We start from the raw sequence: 27,254 nt of genomic DNA on the forward strand, positions 1-27,254 counted from the left end.
CAGAGGAAGAGAAAGAGAGGCGACAGACATGTTGAAGAGAAATAGAAGCAGACACAGATACAGAGGAAAAGAGAGATGATGATTTGATAGCAAAAGAAAAGGCCTTTGTCGAAAGAGTAGCCTTTAGCACAATGCTGGGTTATACTGTGAGAGTGTGACTGGAGGAAGCACAAAGACTAGACATATAGACACACACAGTATTGTATGTGAAGAGGAACACACACCAAAAAATGCTGAATGAAAGAGGCCCTATTTGGAAAGGGCAATAGTCAAGTACGGTCAGTATTGAGTGTGTGTATGATTTGCTTATCTACTGCTCTCATATTGCCTGTGTTGTGTTTGTTCGGCCAATGCTTATCAGGCCCTGGGGTATGAAAACGACAGAAGCAAACAACAACAAAAACATACTCATAATCTTAGGATATCTAGAACAGGGTTTTGTATGCTGATGTAGCAGGACTGACTTTTGTGTGTGAACATTGAGAATACAAACAAGGTTTACTTTGTGTTGCTGGTAGTTCCCTCACTGCCGAGCACTGTGCTGTGCTCTTGTCAAACTTAAATCACAAGGGACACGATAGCAGTATGTGTCCCATGCAGTTCATGGAATTGGTCTTGAAGCATGGGATTTCATAACCACACAGTCAGCGTGACTGCCTCTACTCAGCTGGTTTGAGATTCATTTTAAACAGCACTAAAAAAGTTAGGCAAACAAAAATGCAAAAAAGATTGAATTACAAACTGTGGAGGAAGAAGTACAATTAAATATTTGATCAAGCTTAGTCAAGAGAAAGATTTTTTTGTGAAGTGCTCAAGTAAAGAAATAAATGTTAAGGTTGAAAAAAAATGATCTCGCTCCTGTGGAGAAAAGGGTCAAACAAGGTGACGGCTCCTGTTAACATCTGCTTGCCACACCCACCTATACCCACTGAGGAAGATATGAGAGTGAAAGGTGCTGTTTATGTTCAGCAACACCTCCATATGAACTTACTCCCCAGGTAATGGAAGCTATACAACCCGTTTTTAGCTTTTACTACTTCCCGAAGTCCAATGTACACAAAGTGTGTGAGATGTGTTTAAGAGAAAGCAAAGTGGGACAATCAATTACTTAAGACTTTAACCTACACATTAGGGTTACTATTCTCATTTACACTCTCACAAAAGTGCTCTACTTATCACCAACAGCAGTTATATGAACTAACTGTACTAACTGTGCAATCTTTAAAGCAGTTTCTATTGGGAAGTCCAACCCTTGTTTACGATACATACTTCTTCCCAGCTATCATTAGAGATAAGGCAACTGTGTTGTGTGATATCTAAAACGTTTTATTGCATGTACAATTAATTCTCTATAAATCTATGAGGTCTGTAACCAAGTGTGAGTGTGTGTGAGTGTGTGTGTGACAGGCAAATTAAGTCCATACCCTTAACATCTTATAAAGCTAGTATCACACGTATCTCACTCACGCACATATACAATACCTTGTGGTGAAACATTAAGGTGACATGTGTCTGTACACAGGCAGAGCAGGTTAGGCTTGTCCTCACACACGGAGAGTAAACACACTTACACACACACAAAGTGATAAGAAGCATTATCAGTGATTATGTTGCAAAAAGCAGTAGGCATGAGAACAAAAGGCATGAGCCACAGGAAGTGTTTGGCTCTATCTAATTATAAAATGTCTTCCTCTATCTGTGCCCATGTCAGTCTGTACAGGTATATCCTCTCCACTGTCTGCTCACCCTCCCATCAGATTAATACTTCATGACCTATTTGTTCAGCTGTCTTCAATGCATCACATTTGCAGCTAACCTTTACAACCTGTTTTTAACACCCAGTGGAGGACGCTTGACACACATCACTCACACTTAATCTATCCCTTCGAGCTAGGGTGACAGAAGAAGAAGAAGGAGAGAGAGAGATAGACACGGGGATGAAGAGAGAGAGAGGTGAACCTGTATTTCCTAAACAGCATATACAGTTGTTTCTCACACACGCGCACACAGACCACACAGCAACCCTGCACTGACACAAAAAGAGAGCGGTGTGTGTGTGTGTGTGTGTGTGTGTGTGTGTGTGTGTGTGTGTGTGTGTGTGTGTGTGTGTGTGTGTCTACATGTTCATACCACCTCAGGACATTGTTGTAATGCTAGTCAAATCTAAGCCTTGACCAGTCAAACGCATCCCATTCTCTAATAGGAAACTATGTAAACCCATGCAAAGGCCTCTTTACAGTCAGTGCTATTCAAAGCTATCAATGGGGGCTGTTGATAAGGAAATGCAAAGTGGGTCACCTTTAACTCCAGGCTCCTTGTGTAAACAGTATGGGGAGCTGCTTGGGACTCTCCTAATCACTCTCTAAACAGAGCCAGGTGCTGTTGCCACAGACAAACTGTCACCAACACTCTGCTCAACACAGCTGCCGTCTAGCCCCCAGACACTCGCAGCACTGCAGGCTGCCGCAGCATGACAAACAGCTCCACGACACCTGAACTGTGCCAGCCTCGGATAGGCACCGTCACAGTATAAGGGTTCGTCAACTTTTAAATGGAAGATCACAAGCGAGAAATGTTGATCCTCAGAGCAAGATTTGCATGAATCATCTTACACTCGTCTTATCGTGTCCCAAACCATCAGACACATGTAAGTCTGCGACAAGGGAGGGTACATCCACCAAGACCCAGCTAGCTCATAGCTTCTGCCAAGGAAGATGTGTTCCTGTTGCGTAGTGTGTCTCTGTGTAAATAAGAACTGGCAACACATGTAGTATTCAGGACATTTGGTTGACATATAAAGAACACTTCTTTGCATTTCAGAAGAGATTCAAATCTGAGATCTCTGCCACATAAATATTTGAAGGTTTTTTTCTTCCATTTCTATGTGATCATTTGGATGAGTCTGTCAAGAATGCAACACGTTTAAATAAGTACATTTAAAAATCACTATTATTGTACGTTTTTCCATTGTGTCCAGTCGGGGAACAAACTAAACTGTGCGAAGTTGTGTTTTGGTTCAGAATAAGCATACAGTTAACTTCTTGCTATTTAACATATCACAAATGACCACAGTATGCTGTGGTTGAAAGACACATAGCCGAGAATAGCAGACGAGTCAAACTGAAAGACATGAATAGCAAAAAGAGGGGTGTATGATACACTTTAGTGTCACAGTATACTTTTCTGACACTGTATTGACTCTCTAAAACACTGTATTGATTTTTCTATTAAAATATTACATGCAAAGATTTGTGGCAATTTTGCTAAAAGGAAGCCATTTGAGATAAACCTGTGACAGCAGTCATGGGTCAAATGCTAGAAGTGTGTGTGTTCAGTGAGGGGTTTCCTGTAAAGAAGTGGTAATAGTGCACTAACGACTTGCCATCAGTGGTAAAGGTGATAGCTCAGAAGATAAATTCCTAATACAACTGAATTACTCAGAGCACATGCATCCACTAAGGCTTAATCAGCACATCAAAACACACATGGGATTGATCACAAGATACATGTGACATATTTTCAGATTCCTGTAATCACACAATTCAAAACAAGTGTGTTGTTTGCAGGGCGTTGTTTTATGATTTCAAATTCAGTACACCTTGCACCTTATCAAGCACTGGCCACAAACATCCTGGGTGATCACAATCTGATGTCTAATTAGAAACTATTTTGAATGATTTTCTTTTTCTTTTGGACAGCAAGTAGTGTGAACAACAAGAGAAATAGAACAATAACAGCACGATTGTTTTCCTGTGTTAACTGTGTAACCCTCATAGAAGCCTTCTGAACCTCGTGCCTTTGTGAGCCATTTCTGGTCCAGGCTGTAAACCATGTAAGTTATAGTAAGATAATAAAGGAGTATAGGTGACATTATGCCCAATGTAATGAATGACCTATTTCCAGTTCTAGACAGGCGCTGTTGAACACAGCAGTAGGACAGTGTCACTATAAAAACCAGAGGCTCTAATTCCCTGCAGTTAGGGCTAACCTTATCAGCAGCAGCTAAAGCACACAACGCGGCTCCAGCTTCTGGCTGCAGATAAACTCAACCCGCAGCACAGCGTGCTCAGTAAAGCCTGTTGCTTCACGGCTGTGTTTGTAGACCGTGTTTTAAGCCCGAGAGGTGTGTGATGAGCGTGGTTAGTGGTGCGTGCGAGTTTGTGTGCTTAAGTGTGTGTGTTCTCTACAGAAGCAGCTGTTGTACGCGCCTGCAGTTCAAGAGAAGTGAAGGAGCGCGTGGGAAGTGATTCAACACGGTCCACCTGCCACGCGCACGCATACACGCGAGCGCACACACGCACACCCTTCACCCAAGAGCACCAAATGGTCAACATGTGTCACTATTGCAGTCACAGTCACATTTAAGCAGAAAAAGTCCCTTTCAGGAAGGCTCTGGAGGAGCGGTCCTAACCAAACGCTCTCCGATCATTTTGAAGGAGCCAGCAGGACTGGTGGAGACCACGAATTACCAACCAAGTCAAGCCAACAATATAATTGTATATAAAGGGCATCAGTGAGCGTAAATGGCTTCCTCAGAAACCCTCTGAGGCTGCGCCTTACATAATAATCACAACAGCGCCCCAGTAACAATGTTACAAGAAGTTAATTTGAAGGGATGGGAGGTCGCCCGATATTCCTTTCAGACCTTTACGCTAATCTGTTTTTTCAAAAAGCTTGCCTAAAAATATGTAACAAGGCGGAATATAAACAATGAATTAAAAAAACTAAACGAGAAAAACAGCTAACATACTAAACGCATCGGAGTTTTCCTTTTTTAGTTGCAATGACTCTCTTTTCCGTCTCTTTTTCACACACACTAAAGCACACACACACGAAAGCTCACACGCACATCCGCGTACACAAGGGCTCGCCACCGACCTTCGAAAAAAATGGGAAAAAACTAGCAGCACCCGTTTCCTTGATATCGTAATTACTTCCTCAACAAAACCCTCGCCGTATGCTCGTTCGTTTACACCAACAACCTCCGGGTTTGAAAACACAACTACAGATTTACTCAAGAGTCACTCACCGCAAACAAGTAGGGCTAATCCAGTGTTTATAAATGAGTAAATCTCTCGCTCCGTTAGCGGTGAAAGCGCGGATCCATCCCTCCGTCGAGAACAGAGAGTCTGCACTTTTGTTGTCACGCAGGAAGCTCGGACGCCTAGCGAGGCCACAGGGACGGAGCAGAGCCGGGGAGAGGAGGAGAGAGGCGGCCGGCTGCTGGAGCCGGGAGGTGGAGCTTCCTCTCCGGCGGGGGCCGGACAGACAGACAGACAGACCAGCCTGAAGGGGGCGGGGGGTAGAAGCACCTGCTCCCCCCGTCACGCCTCCAGTCCACAGGGCTGACCCCGCATTGTCCCCGCAATAGGATAAAGAATGTCCTGTCCATCCCCAACCAGGACAGAGAGAGTCACTTCCTGTTCATCAACATAACCCAAAATCTGCAAGTTCTCTGAGACAGATGAGTGGAGACAACATCAATAGCAATGTTATCTATTATTCTAAAATAAAATGTGGTTCATTTGATTGAGCATTGCCGAATTATATTTAGTTTGACATAAATTATTTTAAATATGCTATGTTGTATTTTCTTAACAGGGATTGTCTTTCTAATGAAATGCCAACTCCATAAAGAAACACTAACAAATTCCCTATCTAAATGATAGTGTACATGTATGTGTCCTTAGTGGTGTGTATACACTAAACTTGCTGTACGTTATAGTATTTTTCCAATAATACATCCAACCCATAATAGTAGATTAGTTATCCCTAAAAGCATGTGAGGCTAGGTCTTGTGACATGTTAGTTCTCACTCATAAATCTGGATAAATATCACAGTTTCAAATTAGTTACAGATATTAAGGAAATGGACCCTTTTGTTTTGCTACTAATATTGCATGGCCATACTGTATACAGTAGGTTTACAAAAAGGAGAGAGTAATTCCATCAAGTGTCCACAAGGGGACAGCCACCCACCAAAAGCACAGAGAAGCCCCAGCTGACAACCTCTCCCCCTGTCTAGCTTATCAATGGTTTCACTGTGGATTAGATACCAGCCACTGCACAGGCTGTACAATCAAAGCCAAGCTTGTAAGCAGTAAAGACAGGGTGTGCTCCCAACACTGAGGATGAAAATAAGGATTAAGCAGGTGATTGCTGGGGAGGAAGCGGAGGATGAGGCCCTTCTAACAATTTGTAATTCGCTTACTGCTGCAATGCATTGGATCAAACACAAGCCTAATGATAAATGATGTGTCTTAGCCTTCTTCTACACACTGACAGAACATGAGAGCAATAGAAAAGAGACAAAGCCCAACAAACACAGTGATGCTCGTTAGGCGCCATGACCCTCATGAGAGAGTGAATGTTGTGTGCGTGAGTGTGCAAAGATGTATTTCTGCAGTTCAGGATAATGCCCGTGTGTCGTGTCTTTCATCTGAATGATAGTGTATCCCTCACCTCTACTTGACCCGAGAGAAAGAGTGAGAGAGAGCAGGTAGACGAGGTATCTGACTAACGATGCAGCACGGAGACCTCAGCCTTTGATCTGCCTGCTGTCTGTACACATGCTACCCCCAGGACAGATCTCTAAACAGCAACGCAGCCCCCTTCTGTTCAATTAGTCAAATAATCTCCCATTTGGGTATTTAAATGTCTTGGTTGACTTAATTTTTTACTCAATTAGTCATTTTCTATGGTCTTTTTATCACTGATCACTAATGAGCTCTTAGTCTTTAGTCAGTTCTGGTGATTAGTCATTGCTATTAGGGATATGTCGTTACCAGAGAATTATATTTGGCATCACAATAATAGTCACAAATATGTTTTGGTACACACTAGATCCTGTAAAACTGTTATTTGATTAGTAAACCACCCAATAAACTGGTCAACAAATGCCTAATTATTTTGTGGGTGAAAGGCAGCCCCAACTGGAGACACAAGCTCAGCATGATGTTCATCACTGGTGAATATGCTTAAAAACATTGCATCGATACATATTCTAAAATAAACTGTATACACTGTGCCACTTTCCTACCCACTCTAAATAAAGACAAGGATTCAGCTTTTATCGCACAATGTCATTACCATAACAAGTCTGATAAAAGCTTTAACCCATTTTAAAACTCAACAGAATAGTTAAACATTTATGTGTTCATTACATACTTTTAAAAATACACATTTGCGCTGTGAATCTCCCACAACGAGCCTTTGCCTGATTGCTATTCCTCTTCTCAGCCGCAGGTGCAGCACTGTGCAGCTTTGGGAGGCTGCAGGGTATTCCTCTTCTCCTCCTCCTCCTCCTCCTCCTCCTCTCCTCCACCTTCTTTATTTGATACTAAACCCCATTCCCACCATTCCCATTTGACTACTGGCCATTTCACATCCTTGTTTCTATCATTGCCTTCTCCCCCGTCTCCTTATCTCTGCAGCCTTTCCCTCCCAAATCTCTCCCTCTCTCTACCCCTCATCTTTCTCTCTCTTTCCCTCCTTCTCTCTTTCCCTCTCAGCAGCGGACCTGGCCTTAGGCATCGTTAGCTTAATTTAATAAAGGGGCTTAAGCTTTTGAGAGGCTTTTGAAGGATCTGACTGCTGTTAAATTCATTATATCTATCAGCCAACAGAGACACAGCCTTGTTGCTGAGGAAGAGAGCGTGAGTGAGTGTTGGAGAGATTGTATTAAAAATGGTTCTAATTATTAGAGCTATGATGGAATCACACACCTTGTCAACCCGCAACTCATTCCAGATCTTCCAAGTAAAATGTACGTATTCACTTTGATGATGGAGTCTGATGAATACATTGCCCAGCACTGTGAAAGCATGCCGCTTTCCTCCCCCTCGGCATCTTCAAAGAATGGCTCTTTAACCTCCTTTTTGAACTCCATTGCTCCTCTCAAAGGCAAATGGCACAAACTGCCCCCACCTCCTGCCTTTCCTCCATTATGTGGACGACAAGTGGCAGCGCTTTTAGCTTTCGCCATGGGGATACACATTCAGAGGGGATGGGTTAGAAAATACTTCAGCCACCCTTCTAAACATATGGCCCCTTTTACTATTGTATGCAGCCTATAGGCTTTGCTCCCTACCTCCATCACCCACACAACATCTTAGCAAACCAGCAATCTAAGCATAAACCCAGAACAAAAAAAACAACAGGCTGTGTGTATGTACATGTGTGTGTGCTTGTGTGAGTGAGGGCTGCAGGGCATACCTCTGGGGTGTGTGTCACATCCTTCTCAGGCAAATTTTAAACGAAGGCGACAGAGGTAATTAACATGCAGATCAGATGCCAGAAGGAAGAGAAGAGGGATGCTCAAAGTGACAGGTTAAGCAAGCAAGAGAGAGGGTTGGATGTAAGGAGGGAGTAAGAAAAATGAGCGATAACAAGGATGAGTGATGTCCTGCACTGCTTGTTCACCTTGCTGACTGACCTGCTGTCATCCATGTGTTAACACACAGCTGTGCCCAGCTGTCCTACACATATGACTAATGGGGTCAGTATAACAGCAGAAAGGAAGCTGCAGCTAACGATCTTTTTCATTACGAATTAATCGGGTGATTCTTTTCTTGATTCATTTCAATACAAAATGGCTGAAACTAATAGAACAATTGTTGGCAATTATTTTTAAATCGAATGCAATTCAATACAATGTCCCTGCAACAAAACTGCAATCTCAAACATATGTTTAGCTCATTTCTGTGTTAAAATAAAACAGTTGAATATACTCGTGAATTTACTACCTGAATGATGTCTGCCCATACGTATAACACATACATCCTAAAACAAAAGCTCAACCAAATGGACATTCCCATAAGGTTTTAGCATATAACATTTCAAGTAGACTATCATATATTCTGAAAGTATTGTAAATATACAATATATAATCATAAAAAAAGAAAAATTGAGTGCTTTTGGACTACAGATTTGCAAACAAACAAAGCACCAACAACATCTAATACAGTCCCATTAGAGATACAGAGCAGTTCATTGCCTGACCCTTTGACCCAGACCCCAGCCTCACATCCAAACACCACCAGACCCCTCCTGACTGAACGCCACACAGGACCAATCACAACCTGTACGTATCCTTCAGCCAATTAGAAATGCAGGGGATGGGCTGTCTTCAGACCCAGACTTTGAGGAGATTAAATGAGAGTTGCAGAGTAATCTCTTTCATATTTACTTTACATGGCTCTAAATATGGTGCTTATCTGCCCCACCCCACATTTACATACATACATATGCATCACCATATGGTGTAGCTCCAAAGGCTTGCTGTAAAAAAAACAGGTCAAAGGGCAAAAAACAGAACAAGAAACTAGAGAAAAAAATAGATGTGTGGAAGAGCCAAGGGTTAAAACAAGGAGTAGGGAGTAGGTCTGGGAATTGAGCCTGGCTGTGTTCCCTCCTCCCTATCCAAGCGTGTGTGTGTGTGTGTGTGTGTGTGTGTGTGTGTGTGTGTGTGTGTGTGTGTGTGAGAGAGCAACAGGGGAGTGTGGTGAGGCCTATTAACAGACGTAGTGGTAATAGGCAGGGGGAGCCAGGATGTGTCTGAGCCACTGACCTGCCCATTAGCTCTCTCCACTCCGCTAAGCCCTCACATCGATCACCCAGCCACACATCATTGATCTGGAAAACCAGGCACGAGCGCACTACTTAGACGGACCCTCTGTCTCTCACGCCTCCCACTGTTACCGTTGGTGTAAGGTAGGGAGAGAAAGACAGAGAGGATGTGTGTGTGTGTGAGGGCCATGTGTGCATTTGTTATATCATTATGAATGTTTGACAGCCCCTTGGGCCTGAGTGGACACAAGCACCCACAGACACCCTTGATTACACATGCAAAAGGGCAGAGGAATTTAAAAGCCCTCTGTTATATCATTCCTCCCATTATTCAAATGTATTCCACCTTCCCACCTCTCTGCTGTGACATAATTAACAATGTACACTCCTCTATTAGCCACGCTGGCGGCAGCTAATTGTTAGCTGTCAGTGAATGTTCAGAGCACATAGACAGTCTTAACCCTCTATGTACTTTGCTCATATGCATACACACAAAGTCAAATATATAAACATATACTCATACAATTGCACAAATACACACTCTGTACTTATACTGCTCTAACTGCAGCAGCAGATAGTTAAGAGATGAACATCGCAGCTACTAATTAGATCAAATGGTTCCCTCTTCACTGCCATTGTAGAGATGAAGCCCCGCCGCCTGTTCCCCTCAAGTCAGCAGCAGAAAAAGGCAACCAGAATAACCACTCTCTTACAAAGAAAGAAGGAAGGAAAGATGAAGAGAGGGATTATGGGATGACAGGTTGCGGACATTTCCTTTTTACTGTCATTCTTACAGCAAACAATAAAGGGAGGGTAAAGGGTGCAGATGGGGGGGAGGGAGAAAGGATACAATTAGAGAGTGGGGAAAGGAACGATGGGACAAGACAAGATGGAGACATGTGGATGCACGTCACGCAGCAGCAGATGTTACTGTATGGGTTTGTTGAGAACAGAGGAAAAAAGAAAGCTGATATGGAGGAGACACAAAGCGTTGAGTTGTTTTTACAAACACCTGTACATCTGGGAAAGCACATTACACACACACACACACACACATGGCAATGAGTGGTGCTATAGCGCTGTACGTTGCAATTGAACAGTTTGACAGCAAACAAAGCAATTCAACAGATGAAGCAGCTCTTAGCCTAGATTACTTTACAGTAATTAAGGAATTTGATGTGTCACTGAGTTTCAATGAAGGTTCTGATATCAGTGGTTGATAATGTTTAAGGAGCTAAGCACAGGATGGAGTTTCATGACACAGCTTATGACAAGGATACACGGGTATGATGAAGGAATTTCAATGGGAAACTACAATAACAATATTTTTGGTGACTTGTGTTTCCTTTTCATCTCAATTAAATCCATAATCCATAAACCCTTCTCTCACACACACACACACACACACACACACACACACACACACACACACACACACACACACACACACACACACACACACACACACACACACACACACACACACACACACACACACACACACACACACACACACACACACACACACACACACACACACCCTCAAACAGATGGCACAAAAGCGATGATAGCCAAACCAATTATTTATCTAATTATGACTAACAGCATAATCTCCCCGTGCATTTGTAAGGTATTAAAATACGGGTGATTAAGGGGGTTATGCAAATCCAAAAGAAATCATTACGCTTGCAGTGGCGTTTAACAGGGACATCCCAGCGTACCCACTTGACAGGTTCACACTGAACATTCCTAACATACACACAGCACTATGTTTTAAGGTCGACATTTCTACATGACACTTATGAAACATGCAGGGGAAGCAAAGAGAGAGGGAGAGAGAGGCAGCAACCGCCAGTGTGAGTTCAAGCTCATGCTAATAGGCTAATTGCATTGATTTCCATTTAGCTGCACTCTGATGTTATTTACAGCATTTAGCCCCACAAACAAGGCCTTTCTCTCTTCTCCCAGCTTTCTTTTAACTCGCCGTGACATGCTGTCAACCTCTTTTCCTCTCCCCTCTGCCCCCCTTCACCCTTTTCACAACTGCCAAAACAGCCCAATACATTATTAGGCCATTAATAGCAGTCACGCTCACATATCCCTCCATCCCCCTCCCTCCTGATTCATTCCAGTGTTGCACTCCCTCCCTCCCTCCCTTCCTCTCCTCTCCTCTCAGGCCTGTTGGCACGGCCACTGAGCTGCTTTGAAGTGATCTTGTTTATTCAACCAGCCTGAGACGTGGTTGTGTGTGGTGGCGTGAGTGGCGGGGGGGCTTTGTTCATTTGGACCAAATGTCAAGGCCTCACAACAAGTGTTAAGGCCAAATCATGCTTTTCATTCAAAGTGTTGGACCTCTGAAGAGGCTCCCATCACGGCTGAAGTGCACCTTCTTAAAATGTTGGGGACATTTTGGATATATGCAATGAATGCATAATGGATAACGGACAGTTTGGGCTGCGTTGCGCTCCAATGAGTCTGGTGTGAGGAGTGTGTGTTGATAGTGAAGAGCAACAAGTGTTTTTTCAGTAATGCGATACAAATCTGAATTGTGTTGTCTGCTATGCAAAGTGTAAAGTAAATGTTACTGTCAACACAATGTGCCTTTTTTAGGTATGCAAACATATCTTTCTATCTGAAAACACACGGATGAGCATTCAGGAGACTGTCTCCTCTCACAAGTCTCACTACAAAAGACTTTATGATAGCATGAGAAAGAGCATGGCTTCATTAGCATGCAGCAGACGTTGCGTTGTATTAGTGCTATATTAATGCAGTGGTCACGTCCGGGACACAGACAGACTGCATTAAGCTCATCATCACTCCTGTGCACACATCAAGGACTCTGCCAAGACCTGCAACCTACCACGCTAGTTAGAAAGCAACGGGAGAAGTGGTAGATCTCCAAGTGTGTACTGCGCATGTATTTCACTGCTTCATGCATTACGTGTGTGTGGGTTAACATTGAGACAGGGCATAAGGTTGTTCTGTAATGATGCGCACACTGTATGTAGTGTAGGAGTGTGTTGTACGTCAAAAGGCGACTTGTCTTTGTGAAGAAATCCCTCACATACGACTCATTTCATTCACATTCGAGGGCTGCGTGGGTGGTATAGTAGCTTTGTATTATTATTAACACCACAGACACACTAGTGTGCGTGTCGTACATACACATATGTGTTACATATGCCATTTGGGTTGAGCGAAAGCACACTGCAGTACCATCAGTGCCCCTTTTGTTTTAGCGTAGCCCTCCTGAAAATGTAGCAATGTAAGCGCCACACTGTACACAAAGCTTCAAGGTAAATGCAACTGCAATGATGAAAAGGTTGTCATTTGATCAGAGGCAGGGAGAGAGCATGGATAGTGTCAAGGAGCATCCACTGAATATGTTGTTTGAGTGGTTTAAGGGTTTCTTTCATAGCCTTTGAACAAACACTAAAAGACGATTCTTCCAACCCACGGTGGAGCAGAGCTGCCTATCATTGCAAACATTGTATCTGCCAGCTCTCTTATTCTGATACAAATGATTTACACAAAGTTACAGAATGTCATTTGGCTATTGTTCTTTACAAAGACACCATCATGGCCTACTGCTAAAAAGTCAGCTGTTCTCTCTGAATCACTGCAAATGAAAGTGAAGATTAAACTACCTTACACAGTAGGTCCAGGGCTTTTCCCACTCTCCCCACATCCATCACTCTCTCCTCTCTGGGGTTTTAAACAGCAATAGCAAGCGCCCTGTAAGGCGATAAGGGAGGCTAAGGCGCTTCTATCCTCGCAGAAGAGAACACACACACTCGGAGGGATAAGCTATGGACTAGTCTGGATCCTAGAAACACACAAACATGAAGAAGCAGACGTTACAAAGCAGAAGCTCTCGTCTCACCGCTAAGCGACCAAGGGAAGGAGGGAGGGGAGATGAGGAGAGAATGAAAGGATTTAGTGTTCATCTGCGGATGAACATGCCATCTCCTCCTCCCCGTTAGCACATATTCCCTCGCTTCCCTTTACCTCTAATTGCCAATTCAGCCCTCTTTCAGATCTGTCTGCCCTTAAACGTCCCCTGTCTTTGGACCAGGTTACCGATGAAGGATGACAAGAAGCGCTTGGTAACACTCTTTACATTCCAAAGCAACATAAGCTATGGCTATGAACATGAGAAACACATTCCTTAAGCCAAGCACACGCTTCACACTCCTCCGACACACTTTCCACGCATGCAGATGGTGTGTGTTTAAAGCCAGCAGGGCAAGGCTGTGCATGTCGGTGTGTGTGCACGCAAGTGTGACTGCGCTACGTGTGTGAATGTATGAGTGTGCTTGTGAGAGCTTGAAGTCTCACCTGGGGATTGAGAAATTAACACAAGCACATTTTTACTGCGTTCATTTTAATTTTACTGGTAACAAGACCATCTGCTAAGCATCCTGCTCCACACAGGAAAAAAATAGAAGTGGGCTACTCTGCAATCACTCCCACAGTCCATTTCTCTCTCCTCACCCCCCTCCACCCTCGCTTTCCAACACGGTGAGGGGCAGAGATAACACCTCAAGGCCATGATGCTGCTGCCAGCCTTTAAACCTCTCCATCTCCCTCTGCTTTGCTCTCTGTGGTTTCCGTGATGAAAGAGGGGGGGCAGATCAGAGGAAAACATGGCAGCCAAAAGACTTGAATGCACAGCCAAGGCTAAAACCAGAGTCACTGCCCTTCACCATTCACCTACAGCACAGACTTGCGGACACCCACATATACACGCACACAGTACTGCAGAATATTTTAGTTGTATACACAGTATGACATTCTATATGCTTGCAACAACACACAGAGGAACTGATCTGTTTGAGTGTTTGTTTTAGGATACAGATGGGATCCAGTGGGCTGTTACAAACCCCCTCTGACAGCGGCTTAGGGAGGGCACTGGCCTTTGGCTCCTGCATCTGTCTCAGTGTCGAGCAGCCAAAACACTCAAACATACCCATTAAGCTTAAGTGTACGTAAACTGCACATTATTCACACACACAAAGTTTAGTGTGTTATGTTTGTTCAGTAACACAATCCGCATATGTTAAAAAAACAGAAATCATCTTCTTTCTGTCCCGTGTTCACCGAGCACTTTTCAGTAAAACACTTGGATTTGTTTGTAGCAAATAATGACACCGGAAAAGAGGGGGAGAGAGGAATTCACTGATCTCATTAGCAGCTAGTTAGCAGTTGGATCCAATTAGGGAGTGTGTTCTAGAAAAGCAAAGAGTTTAAATACGTTCCTGATTATCAAGGCTGTTTATTTATGATCTAAAAGGAGACACGCAGAGTTCTTCCGACTCCTACCAGCAGGATTATAGAGTGTTTGTTGTAGACAGAGCATGAGTGAGTGTGTGTGGGTCTGTTTTGGAGATGTACGTGTTGGGGAATGAGAAAGCATGAGTGCTTGCATGTGTGTGCCTCCATTAGACGAGGGCACACAGTTGTCTGATACCCTTAAACTCCTCATCAATATCCAACATCTTTAGAGGCCGTTTCCAGCAGCCCCAAACTCTGCCCACGTACCACGACCAGCACCCCTGTCTCTCTCTCTGCTCCCTCCTCTTGGCAGCCTCCCCCTGTCGGCAGGTGCACACTGCGGTGGCAGCCAAAGTGCCAACCTGCCCTCCATATGCCCGCCTCCACAGTGCCAGCTTACTCCTGCCACTCCCCACCAGGATTCAGCTGGCTGGCCGTCCCCAAGTCTGTTCCCTGCTCCCCACCACCCATCCTCACCCACACTAATCAGTATCCATCCCAAGCCTTTCTTCTCCCACACACACCCCTAACCTCATCCCTTTTCGTGCCAGCTCTTCCTCTTGGTGAGGTCATTTTGTCCACTCGCACACATCCACTTGTCTCATCTTTCCGTGTGCTTTATCCTCCCGCTTAAGCCCCTTCTTCACCTTACACTCTGCATTCCTCTGACCTTCTTCTGCTGTTAACTGCCCTCCTTAGCTTCCCCCAAGTGTCCAGCTTTTTTCTGAGACCTCCCCTGACACGATGCCGAGGGAGCGGAGCAGACACTCACAGAGCCAGGAGCCAGGCCACATCAATCAGCAGCAGAGTGTAGCATGTCAGATCGATGCATCACCCTTCAACTGGTTGCATTCTGGGATTTATCGGGAAACCCGCAACCAATGGTGCAGAGCATGTTTTACCACTCGCATGCTACTCTGGTCTCAGGGCATCAACACATAGTGTGGGTGTGTGAGAGGAAGTGTGTTTGTGTTTGTCCACCCGCTTAGAGCCGCTGATGTAACCTTGTGTGACCTTTCAGCTCGCACAGCTTTCCCTAAGGGTGTGAAACCACCCCTTATCGAGGCTACACTCTGACACAGAGCAGCCAAAGAAACACTAGTAAACACACACACACAGCACCCATAGGGTGTGGGAGAGGACCAGATACATCAACAACCCCTCTGCCACCTTTGTGTTTGTTTGTTATTTTAAGAAAAGAAAAGTGAGGCATCGTTTCTGGAGCACATATTGTACGCGGGCACAATGTGCACGATTTATACTGATCTACAGCCACTATGCTATTGGTGGTCGCTGTGAGGTTTCCATACACACAGAGTGATGGAGCGGTAATCCTGTGCCCTCTCCTCATTACTCCTCCTCCCGAGGAAGTCATCTGACCGGCCAGGAGCCATCTATTCAGGTCACAGCCATCATCTATCATCCATCATGGAGTCTTTCTCTGTCTCTCCACCTCACATTCACTCACTCAGACACACACAATTTCACCATGTGACGCTAATTTTAATAGGAGGTTTGAGACCCAGTGACTGATCACTCGCCCCATGCCAAACCACTGTCTGAAAAAAACAGTGAAGGAGAGAGGGAGTGAGCTAGGATATGGACGGAAGCGTGGGGGGGATGGAGAGAGTGGATGAATAAGGAGAGAGTGGATGAAAAAGGAGAGTGAGAGACCTTGCCTCCAGTCGTTTCCAGTATTTAACAGGATGTGATGAGCTCTCGCCATTCTCTTAATCTGTCTCCCATGATTCATTTCCATTTCCTGTGTGCCGAGAGGCTGGCAGCTCGGCACCAATCTAGGCACACAAACAAGCACTTGCACACACACAACCCACACTGCAGGAACCTCTGCACAAACAGAAGAAGACAGAGGCTATTCATTCATTACACCAGTGAATGTGGTGGAGTCTCAGGTCCTTCATGTGGTGCGGATGATAACTGAGACCTGCTAACCCTCTCTAACCAACCCCACCTCCCGCTGACACCCTGAGGTCTTGTCCGCTCATTAACTCCTCCAATACTCACATATTGAGCAGAGAGAAGCCCCCTGGTGACACAGGTATTTACAAACACTCCAGCACTCAGCCTCAACACTCTCTGTAGCCTGGAGACTGGCCGGGGGAGAGGAGTGGGACCACCAAACCAGGAGAGCTTGTGAGCATGACAGGGTGCAGACAGAAAGCTGGAGGAAAAATACTTATCTAAGAGAAAGGGGAAAATACCAAGCTTTAAATCAGGGGTGGGGAACCTTTTTCCTCTCAAGGGCCATTTCAATTTTTTCAACATCCTCCGAGGGCCGTACAAATTATTGACCTCTGCTAAAATCACAGCCCATTCATTTCGCCTTTCTTTCATGCTGTGCAAAGACAAAGCAACCTCTCAATCCAGATACTCGCGTATGCATGCACGTGCACGGTTGTGGCATGACCACCAAAACAGAAAGATATGGACACAAGATGTGGGCAAATGTATTTCATTTCCTATCCATGTGAACATGATTTAAGAGGGGGGGGGGGGAGACCTAACCTCCTCTAGATTTGTTTTTAAATGTTGAAGTTGAAAGCATCAATCTGGTGCACGTTGAGAGCAACATGAAGAGATCTATGGATACATCTCTCAACATCCATATGAAACAGAACTGTAAGCAGATTTTCTTTTTCTTTCTGGATATTTTACAAATCACTCCCCTTTCAAACTGTATTCTTGTTTATTAATAACAACTTTTTTTTTACTGTCATATAGTATTTTAAACCTGTTTACTTTATTCTCTTGTTTTTTTATAATAATGATCATATAAAGATGTGCCTTTCTTATATTCGTTAGCATAGCTAGCTAACTAACCAGATGCTAATAACAACAAAGTTATTGACTGTGTGATCAGTATGTCAGATGAACAGATCGCGACTGGGCTTTCAACTAAAGACACAGCCACGCAAAAACTGCGGCATGTGAACGGCTCCTTAAGGGTACTACAATTTTCTTTACCCACCATGCGGTGGCGTTAAAAGTGCAGGGAAAATGTTAGGATCAATGACGTGTGTGTGTGTGTGTGTGTGTGTGTGTGTGTGTGTGTGTGTGTGTGTGTGTGTGTGTGTGTGTGTGTGTGTGTGTGTGTGTGCGTATATGTGTGTGTTCTAAAACGTGATAGTGAAGGATCCTCTGTCTGTCTGTGTGAACATTGACAAAGCTTTCTGTAACATGCTAAAGACTCACTGTAAACAAATGTCTTTTCCTCTTTCACAAAAAACCCAGATATAAACAAAAACAATATAAAGTAACTTTAATAGATCAAATAAACGTCCATCTACCTCATATGCCCTTTCTCGCTCCTTCACATTTCTTTTCTTTCCCTCATACACACACACACACACACACACACACACACACACACACACACACACACACACACACACACACACACACACACACACACACACACACACACACACACACACACACACACACACACACACACACACACATACACATTAACTCAATTTAGATAAACCATTGTTTCCTATGAATGCACTACCATATTATAAAATCGAAGATACAAACCAACTCAAAGAGAGCACCATTACCTCCACACCCATTCTTAATGCACTTTAGTCATTGTGGTGGTCAGCTCCTGGGAAGCTTATAAACCAGTCACCTCTTTGCTCTCAAATGTTAAACCACTCATCTGGTTGCACATAAGTGGAAAATAAAACCGACAACATGCACATTAGTCAACGTGTAGTGATGTGGATCCTCGAAAGTTTGTGTGTGTTTGAACCCAGTGTCATCAGATGCAGGCAGTGTTTAATTAGAATTCTCTGTAGTCTAATTTGATTAGTGGAGGCAAAGGAAGACAAAGGCAATTAGAGCTGGACTATTTTTTGCAGCTGGAATAATGTTTCAGGAGAGAGGTGACACCACACACACACACACACACACACACACACACACACACACACACACACACACACACACCCACAACATATAAGTGAGCTCACACACTCACTGCTAGCTCATTCCAAATGGGGTTCATGTCAGTTCACAGCGACTTAACGCACAAGAGCAGAGGTGAGTGTCCGTCATGATAGCCGAGTGTTTGACAAGCACTCCAAGTGTCAGACACAAGACCTGCCAACTGATACCCCTGCATACACACAGCTGTGACGAAACCGTTTTACCACCCCAATGCTGCCTGTATGTGCTTATGTGTGTGTGTGCTGTCCACAGCCAGAGGAGCAGAACAAACACACTCACATACCGCACAATGCACTACATAACCAGCATTTCGTTTCCCTGTTGCCAACCTGACAGGACGACCAGAGGGACCAGGCAGGGAGGAAGGGGGCTGACTGCAGTCCATAAATCATAGTTGTATGCTACTGTGATACCAGCGAAGACCCCATTACCCCCTGCACCTGTTAGTTTACAGAATGTCTGGTGGAAAAGTGTGTCACTCTGGGCATTTTTCTTCTTTTGTGTGTGTGCAGGTAAGTGTGTGTTAAGTGCATGAGAAACAAATGTCCTGCCCAAAATGAGAAGGGTAAAGGTTGTCCTTTTATGACTGGAATAGATTTTTGGAATTATAATTATTAGCTTTCTTTCTGGGAGTTAGAAGAGAATATTTGTAATTTTATATATCTGTATTATTTAAATATATAGTCTAGTACTGTGGGACATATTACTTAACCTTTAATTTAAGGGATTAAACAAGAAAGATAACACACTTGTGAGTTTAAGTGGTGCTTGCAGGCAGTTTATTTTACCTTTGGATGGAGTCAGCTAACTGTTTACCCCCTGCGTCTAGTTTTCATGCTAAGGTAATTGCCTGCTGGCTCTTGCTATATATTTAGCATACAGACGAGAGTGATATGCACTTCTCCTCTAACGCTCTGCAAGAAAAGCATATACACGCATTTCCCAAATTGATGTATTACAGAAATTGAGTCAGAACAGCCTACCTTAGCATAAAGATAAGAAGCAGGGGGAATGCTAAACTATTGTTTTAAGTGATGAAGTTTAAGTAATGATTTGTTTGAGGTTGTGCCTTAAAGATAGGAAGGGTTCTCACAAGTATAGTCATACAAAAATGTGAGTGTGTGTATTTCTGGAACCCCCCTGCCACTGTTACTGGCGGTGGCTCGTATCCAGAGAGGATCCGAGGCCACAGGTGTGCCGGGTCAGGGCTTAACAGCCGCGGGTTTACGAGGTGGCTAACGGGGAAGCCGGTGAGCCGCTCCATCGCCGACCTTTACCGTGACCGGTGCAGTGCCACCTGCGGACTGGCGTGGAACAGATGCCTCACCGAGAACGGGTCAGAGCTGTTTTAGCAAGGGCAGATCGAGGGAGAGAGAGTGGGAGAGAGAGGGTGAAGGAGCTAGTAGTCCATCATTGTGACTGCTTTACTGCCGCTACTGCCATCTAATGACAGAGCTGTCAGAGCACATGGAGTGGGAGGGATGGAAGGATAGAAGGGCCGAGGAGCAGACAGGGAGTAACATAGATGAATGAATACAATGATCGAGTGAGCTGGGGGATAAAAGCACAGAGGGTGGAGGAGAAAGATGGAGAGCCACATGATGCTGCTAGCATAAAGAGAGTAGTAGGTGAAGCGGGGAGATTTGTAGCAGTTGATCGGAGTAGATGGATTCAGCCAGGAACGCAGAGAAGGAAAGGGGAAAGATATTGTAATTAATTGGATATAATGATTACACTACTGCACAGATAATCTCCTGACACAGTATGGACTCCTCTGCAGGTGTTATCAATGAGTGCACTCCCTCGGCTAAGGTTACCAGTGTGTGACGGCTCAGCACACACACAAGCAGACGCACAATATGCAGAATTATCAGAAACACACACACACACACACACACACACACACACACACGCACACACACCTTCAAGTCTTCTAAACGCGTGCTTAGTGATCACCATTGATTAGCCCACACTCTGATCAAGGGCTCAACACCAAGGGTTCCACACACACACATTGATTACCCTTGTGTGTGTGTGTGTGTGTGTGTGTGTGTGTGTGTGTGTGTGTGTGTGTGTGTGTGTGTGTGTGTGTGTGTGTGTGTGTGTGTGTGTGTGTGTGTGTGTGTGTGTGTCAGTAGGAAGGCTTTTTGTCTACGTCGTATTTCTCTAGGAATTGATTTTCAGAGAGTGCCATGGAGATAAGGACAGAAGACCTTAGCAGTCACATGGTTTCATTATGAATTTGTTTGTGTTAGTTTTCAATTCAGTATAATTTTAATTAATCTTCCCATTTATTTCAATCTGTCCGTTTCCACTCCTGACTAGTCAAATAATAAATATTATTATAAAATTAGTTGTCTGAAAAATGAATTTCAGCGAAGGGAAACACTGGTAAGCAATACCCGCCATTCCTTAGTATCTCCACCTGCAACCCCAACACCTCTGAGGCCTGTCATAACAACACTACAGTCTACCCTCACTTCCCCTTTGTAACGCTTGCCTTTGTGGTTTGCGGGTTCTGCATCACTTCTTTCACAATCTTTTTTAAAAATGTTTACCTTGATCCCTGCCTCTCTATCTGTCCGTCCCACTTTCTCTCCTCGTCTTCCTCTTTGTCACCGTTACACCTGCAGGCTATAATCGCAGACAGGTTTTTTGGGGCGAAACAACAGAGAGCGTTTCTGTAGATTTGAGCAGTCAGCACACACACAGACATGAGTACAAGCACACACACTAAAAGGATATGCAGAAATATGCACACAGGTATCACAAACAAACAAAAAACACACACACAGGACAAGGTTTTACCTCTCTGAAGTTACCTTGGAGAATAAAAAAAGAGAAGTATGGAGGATGATTAATAGAAGGAGGAAGGATATAGACCGGTGTTACCAGGTGGGAGGGACAGATTCTAACAAGAATAAAAACAAGAAGTGTAAAAGTGAGGAGAAGGCATATAAAGAAGGAGTGACCATGCTCCATTTTGAATTGGTTGCTCTTTGGCTCTGCTCCACCTCGGCTGGGATGTTAACGCAACCCAAGTTCAAGTGCTTCTGCTCTCTCTCTGTTCCTCTCTCTTAAACCATTTCTTTATACGCTTCCTCTGCTCTTTACCATGACCCACACACACATGAACCATACCTCTTTATTAAACCCAACCTTTTTTGTTGTCAAATAATAACGGAGAACTAGCATGTGTCAGACACCGTCTCCAAGGCAACGGCGGTTAAGACGGGAAGGCAGGCAGGGGCTTATTCAGTGGCTGAATGAAAGAGGGGGGAAGAGAAGAAGCAACCCACAGTGCTGGGAATACACACACATAGATACACACACACGCACGCACACACACACACACACACACACACACACACACACACACACACACACACACACACACATACTTGCACACACACACACACACACACACACACACACACACACACACACACACACACACACACACACACACACACACACACACACACACACACACACACACACACACACACAGACTTGCATTCACACACACACACACACACACACACACACACACACACACACACACACACACACACACACACACACACACACACCACACACACACACACACACCACACACACACACACACACACACACACACACACACATACTTGCATTCACACACACACACACCACACACACACACACACACACACACACACACACACACACACACACACACACACACACACACACACACACACACACACACACACACACAGACTTGCATTCACACACACACACAACACACACACACACACACACACACACACACACACACACACACACACACACACACACACACACTTGCATTCACACACACACACACACACACACACACACACACACACACACACACACACACACACACACACACACACCACACACACACACACACACACACACACACACACACACACACACACACACACACACACACACACACACACAGAGAGAAAGAAAGAGATAAAGAAAGAGAGAAAGACACACACACACACACACAGAGAAAGAAAGAGATAAAGAAAGAGAGAAAGACACACACACTGACCTCAACAGCTTTTTCCACTGTCACAAAACAAGACTGTGGGGATGCCCTGCTGTGCACTACGCTGGTGTGGGAGGTTTAGGGGTCAAAAGGAGCAATGCACCCACACACACACACACACACACACACACACACACACACACACACACACACACACACACACACACACACACACACACACACACACACACACACACACACACACACACACACACACACACACACACACACACACACACACACACACACACACACACACACACACACAAATAAATGGCGATGAGGAGGAAGGACAGGTTGAAGAGGGAGATGAAGGACATGGCTGGGCAATGGAGAGGGAGTTACAAAGAGAAAGCCTTGAAGACACGGAGGAGGAAGATGACATGAAAGAGGAGGTGAAAACCAGACTGAATCCCTTTCTTCTCTTATCTATCGTCATCCTCCCTAATTCCTTCCATCCTTTGTGTATCTATCCCTCTCTCTACTTGTTTGATCCAACTTGATCCTTGACTGTGGTCAAAAGTTCTCACACATGTAGCAAAGTACTGCATTTCCTTCGTTCTCCTAAACACACACACACACACACACCCCACACACACACACCTCACTGTCTTTCTTTCTGTCTTTCTCACACAGACACAGCAGGCACTCTGTGGCCTTTACCAGCAGATCTCCATTTCAAAACCCTCCTTCTGAACAAAATGAAGGCTTGCAAGACAGAAAACATGGTGAAAACATGCTGAAGAAAAGTACAGAACACAAAGATAGTGTAGTGTAGCAGATAAAAGGGTGTTGCAAATTGCCTTGTTAAAGTAAAAATGCTACAAATGCTTGAAAATGACATCACCTCATTTCAAAATGTTGATTCTGTGTTTGGTGATATCCTTATCAAAATGCTAAATAATGTATGCCTATGTTAAGCCACATTATGCAAGAATATATAAAACAGACAGAAAGAGTAGATGGGGAAAAAGGAGAAAGGCACTTCTAAATATTTCTAAATATAAATACCCATAGGTGATCTTAAATAATGGTGAAGGAGGACAGGTAATGTTTGAGTGGCAGCTGGTCTATTAGAGCGGGCCATGGGGTTGTAAATGCGAGGGAATAACTAATGCGGCGTTGGTTATGGTCTAACTGCACACTCTACCTGCTGAGTAAAGCACATCAATTATTGATCCCTGCTAAGTGTCAGTGAAGTGTACCCACTCCTGCTTCAGGGAGACAACAGTCACATGATGAGGAAAACACACAATAACCAGAGGACTAGCACCTTTTTTCCAGACATAGATTGCACAATTAAAGACTGAGTAAAAAGCTAAATGATTAAAAGGGCTGGCACACTAGCTTAGTGCATGTGTTTTAGTCTATTGACAGGTGTGGAAGGGCACAGTGTGCATGTTAAACAACCAATGAGTAGAAACAAATTAACTGATTATTACAAAAGATCCACACACACAAGTAGAATAAATATGCTGGAACGTGCCCAAAATCAAAGCACAAATACAAAAATATTGCATTTCTCATATACTATAGCCTTCCCTCTCATTCTCCCTTTCTCACTCTGTCATTCTCTCTCCCTCTCACTGCCCTCTCTTGGCTGTCCTCTCCACAATCAGTGCCCAGTGAGCCGTGAAACGCACTTAAGCGCCGACCGCCGGTAACCTCACTCTGCCCTAGCACTCACTCTTTTTCGCACACGGACACACACACACGGACACACACACACACACGGACACAAAACCAAAAAAATCTGCATGTGTATTCGCATACATGCACGCACAGTCACTGGCACAGACACAAAGATATGAAAAGACAGGTTGCAAATACATAACCACATTTCTTTTTCTACCATATACTCGCTGTGTGGTTGTGTTGGATAACACACACGTTGCCACTTAGTGTTTACCTGCTGACTTCAATGCTGATAAGGGGCTGAGAGCTCAGAGAAACAGAGAGAGCTGCTGTCACACAGCATTACCCGCCCGGGATCTCAGGTTCCAACCTCAGGACCAGAAACACAAAGACAAGCGTCTCCTTAGATGCACTCCAGAGCTAACCTCAAACCCAAAGTACTTTCTCAGAGCACACAAAGAACAACATGCACACACACACACACACACACACACACACACACACACACACACACACACACACACACACACACACACACACACACACACACACACACACACACACACACACACTGCCTATACCACTGTGAATATACACAACATCATTGCAAGCATTTTTGCATAAAAAACACTGAATTGCCATTTGCTTACCTGGCAAGTAGTAAAGTGGTGCTTTTAGTCCAAACATGGTTATTGTTTTGGTGTCATGAAGAGAGAGAAACTTGTTTTAACCGTGCCGGAAGCCGCCCTGTCCCGGATGACTTAAGGAGAGAGGCGATTTGCCCTCGCAGCCACCCAGAAACGAAGCTCTGTGTGAGGGGAGGCTGTGCTGGGACTCAGCCTGTCATCCCCGCTCTCTGGTCCTCGCTAACCAAGCGTGAGGCTGGGACCGCCCAGCCAGCTAGGACACACACATACACAAACACACAGACAGTCACACAGACACACACAGACAGAGAGGTGCAGGGGTCAACCCTTGAGCACGCCCCCGCTCTCGACCCCCTCGCTCTTGTCCGTGATCCCCCGGGCAAAGGGCCACACACTCGCTGTCCGTTTCCAAGCAGCAGGAAATAGTCTTTCTCAAAGCTCTTTCTTACACACACACACACACACACACAAACACACACAGGGAGTCGGGACAGCCGGAAAAAAAGATGTAAAAGCAAGCAGTCCAGCGCCAAGGAGAGGTGAAAGGAGGCAGGAGGGAGGATCAGATACAGGCTGGGTAAATCCTGCAGACGAGAGCGACGACTGAATCCTGGGACAGTCTTCTATCCCTCTCTCCAAGAAAGATGATCAGAGGAGAGACGACTGTGATTCCTCCGCTACTGATGCCACTCTCTCTCTTTCTCGCTCTCTCATTTTCTCACCCTCCCTTTTTTTCTTCCTCTCTTTCACTGATAGGAGGTGGAGGAGAGGAGGAGAGAAGGAGGGCAGAATGAATTCCCTCCAGGCAACAACACAGCCAGATAGCGTGAAAGTGTGTGTGAGTGTGTGTTGGTGCGAGGGGGGTGGTGGAGTAGAGTGAAAAGAGATAGAAGAACCGAGGGTGCAGATGAGAGGGAAATACCGGCCAGTGCTGATGCTTCACCCGAGGAAGAGAGTGGTCAGAGTTCAGTTCAGAGTCACGGCGACAGCTGATTGGACAGCCCCAGTGACGGCGAGAGGCCAACGACTATCAAGGGAGCATCTGTTCACACTGTATCAGATAGTAGGAACGCACCATCAGTAGAGAGTGTAGATGGAGTGCAGAGGGTCTTCAAGGGCAGCTCACAATAGAACAGCTACGTGTTTGGAAGAGGATATTATAAAAGATCCCCCGCCTCCATTCTCTTCTCTGAAAATAAAAGTCCTTGCCTGTGTCTGCGAGTGTGTGGGTGCGTTTGTGTGTCCGTCTAGGAAACTTGGCTTGTGCAGCCCAGCGCACAGACTGCTCACCATGCTGCGCCGACAGCAGACACACACACACACACACACACACACACACACACACACACACACACACACACACACACACACACACACACACACACACACACACACACACACACACACACACACACACACACACACACACACACACACACACACACACACGGTGTTGCTCCGCCGCCTGTTCTGCACACAGACCTGGTGGCACTAGGGGTGAGGAGTTAACTCTCTTCTGGAGTGGTGCCACCATGACAAACTAAAAACACCAGGAGAACGAGATGATGGAGAAATACTCCAGCAGGACAGTTTGCCCTGAGGGCGGACTTGCTCTCAAACCCATTCTATGACACTCACAGTGGGGGAGAAGGAAAGGGGGGATGGCAGGAGTTTAGGGAGGAAGGCGGCTCTAACTGAAAGACTCGGATGGCAGGGAAAACAACTCTTCAACACACATCCACAAACACAACCAGCACGGTGAGAGAGAGTGGGAGTGCAGAAGGCATGCTCACCGGCAAATAGGGCAAATAACAGCTAACCTGGGAGGATGATTGAGAGGAGGGAGGGGAGACAGACAGAAGGTGAGGGGAGTCTATAGGTTGAGAGATGAAGGGAGGTAGAGCTGAGGGGGAGGGGGAGTTATTCTGGGAACAAAGCCCTTTTTATGAATCCAAAGATAGAAAATCGGTAAATGTTTAACTAAGAGAAGTACACCGTGTGGATGGGGTGTATGTGTGTTCACTATAATATGAGCATGGATACATGAGACTGTGTTCACATTCACACAGCC

General features: G+C 44.9%; 1 protein-coding gene across 4 annotated transcripts in view; it reads right to left on the reverse strand.

Moving 5' to 3' along the window:
- Positions 1–27,254, reverse strand: part of gse1b (Gse1 coiled-coil protein b) — a 183,046-nt gene that overhangs the window by 38,413 nt on the left and 117,379 nt on the right. The window contains exon 1 of one of the 4 annotated variants that reach the window (XM_034074720.1): positions 25,187–25,292. The exons of 2 other annotated variants lie outside the window; for them this stretch is intronic. In XM_034074720.1, the coding sequence (XP_033930611.1) occupies positions 25,187–25,223 (37 nt within the window). In that variant the 5' untranslated portion in view covers positions 25,224–25,292. Of the gene's footprint in view, positions 1–5,029; positions 5,259–25,186; positions 25,293–27,254 lie in introns of those variants that run through there. One more of the 4 variants, XM_034074738.1, reaches the window with a different exon arrangement.

This window comes from Pseudochaenichthys georgianus, chromosome 3 (assembly GCF_902827115.2).
Source record: "Pseudochaenichthys georgianus chromosome 3, fPseGeo1.2, whole genome shotgun sequence".
In the NCBI taxonomy this organism is placed as follows: Eukaryota; Metazoa; Chordata; class Actinopteri; order Perciformes; family Channichthyidae; genus Pseudochaenichthys; species Pseudochaenichthys georgianus.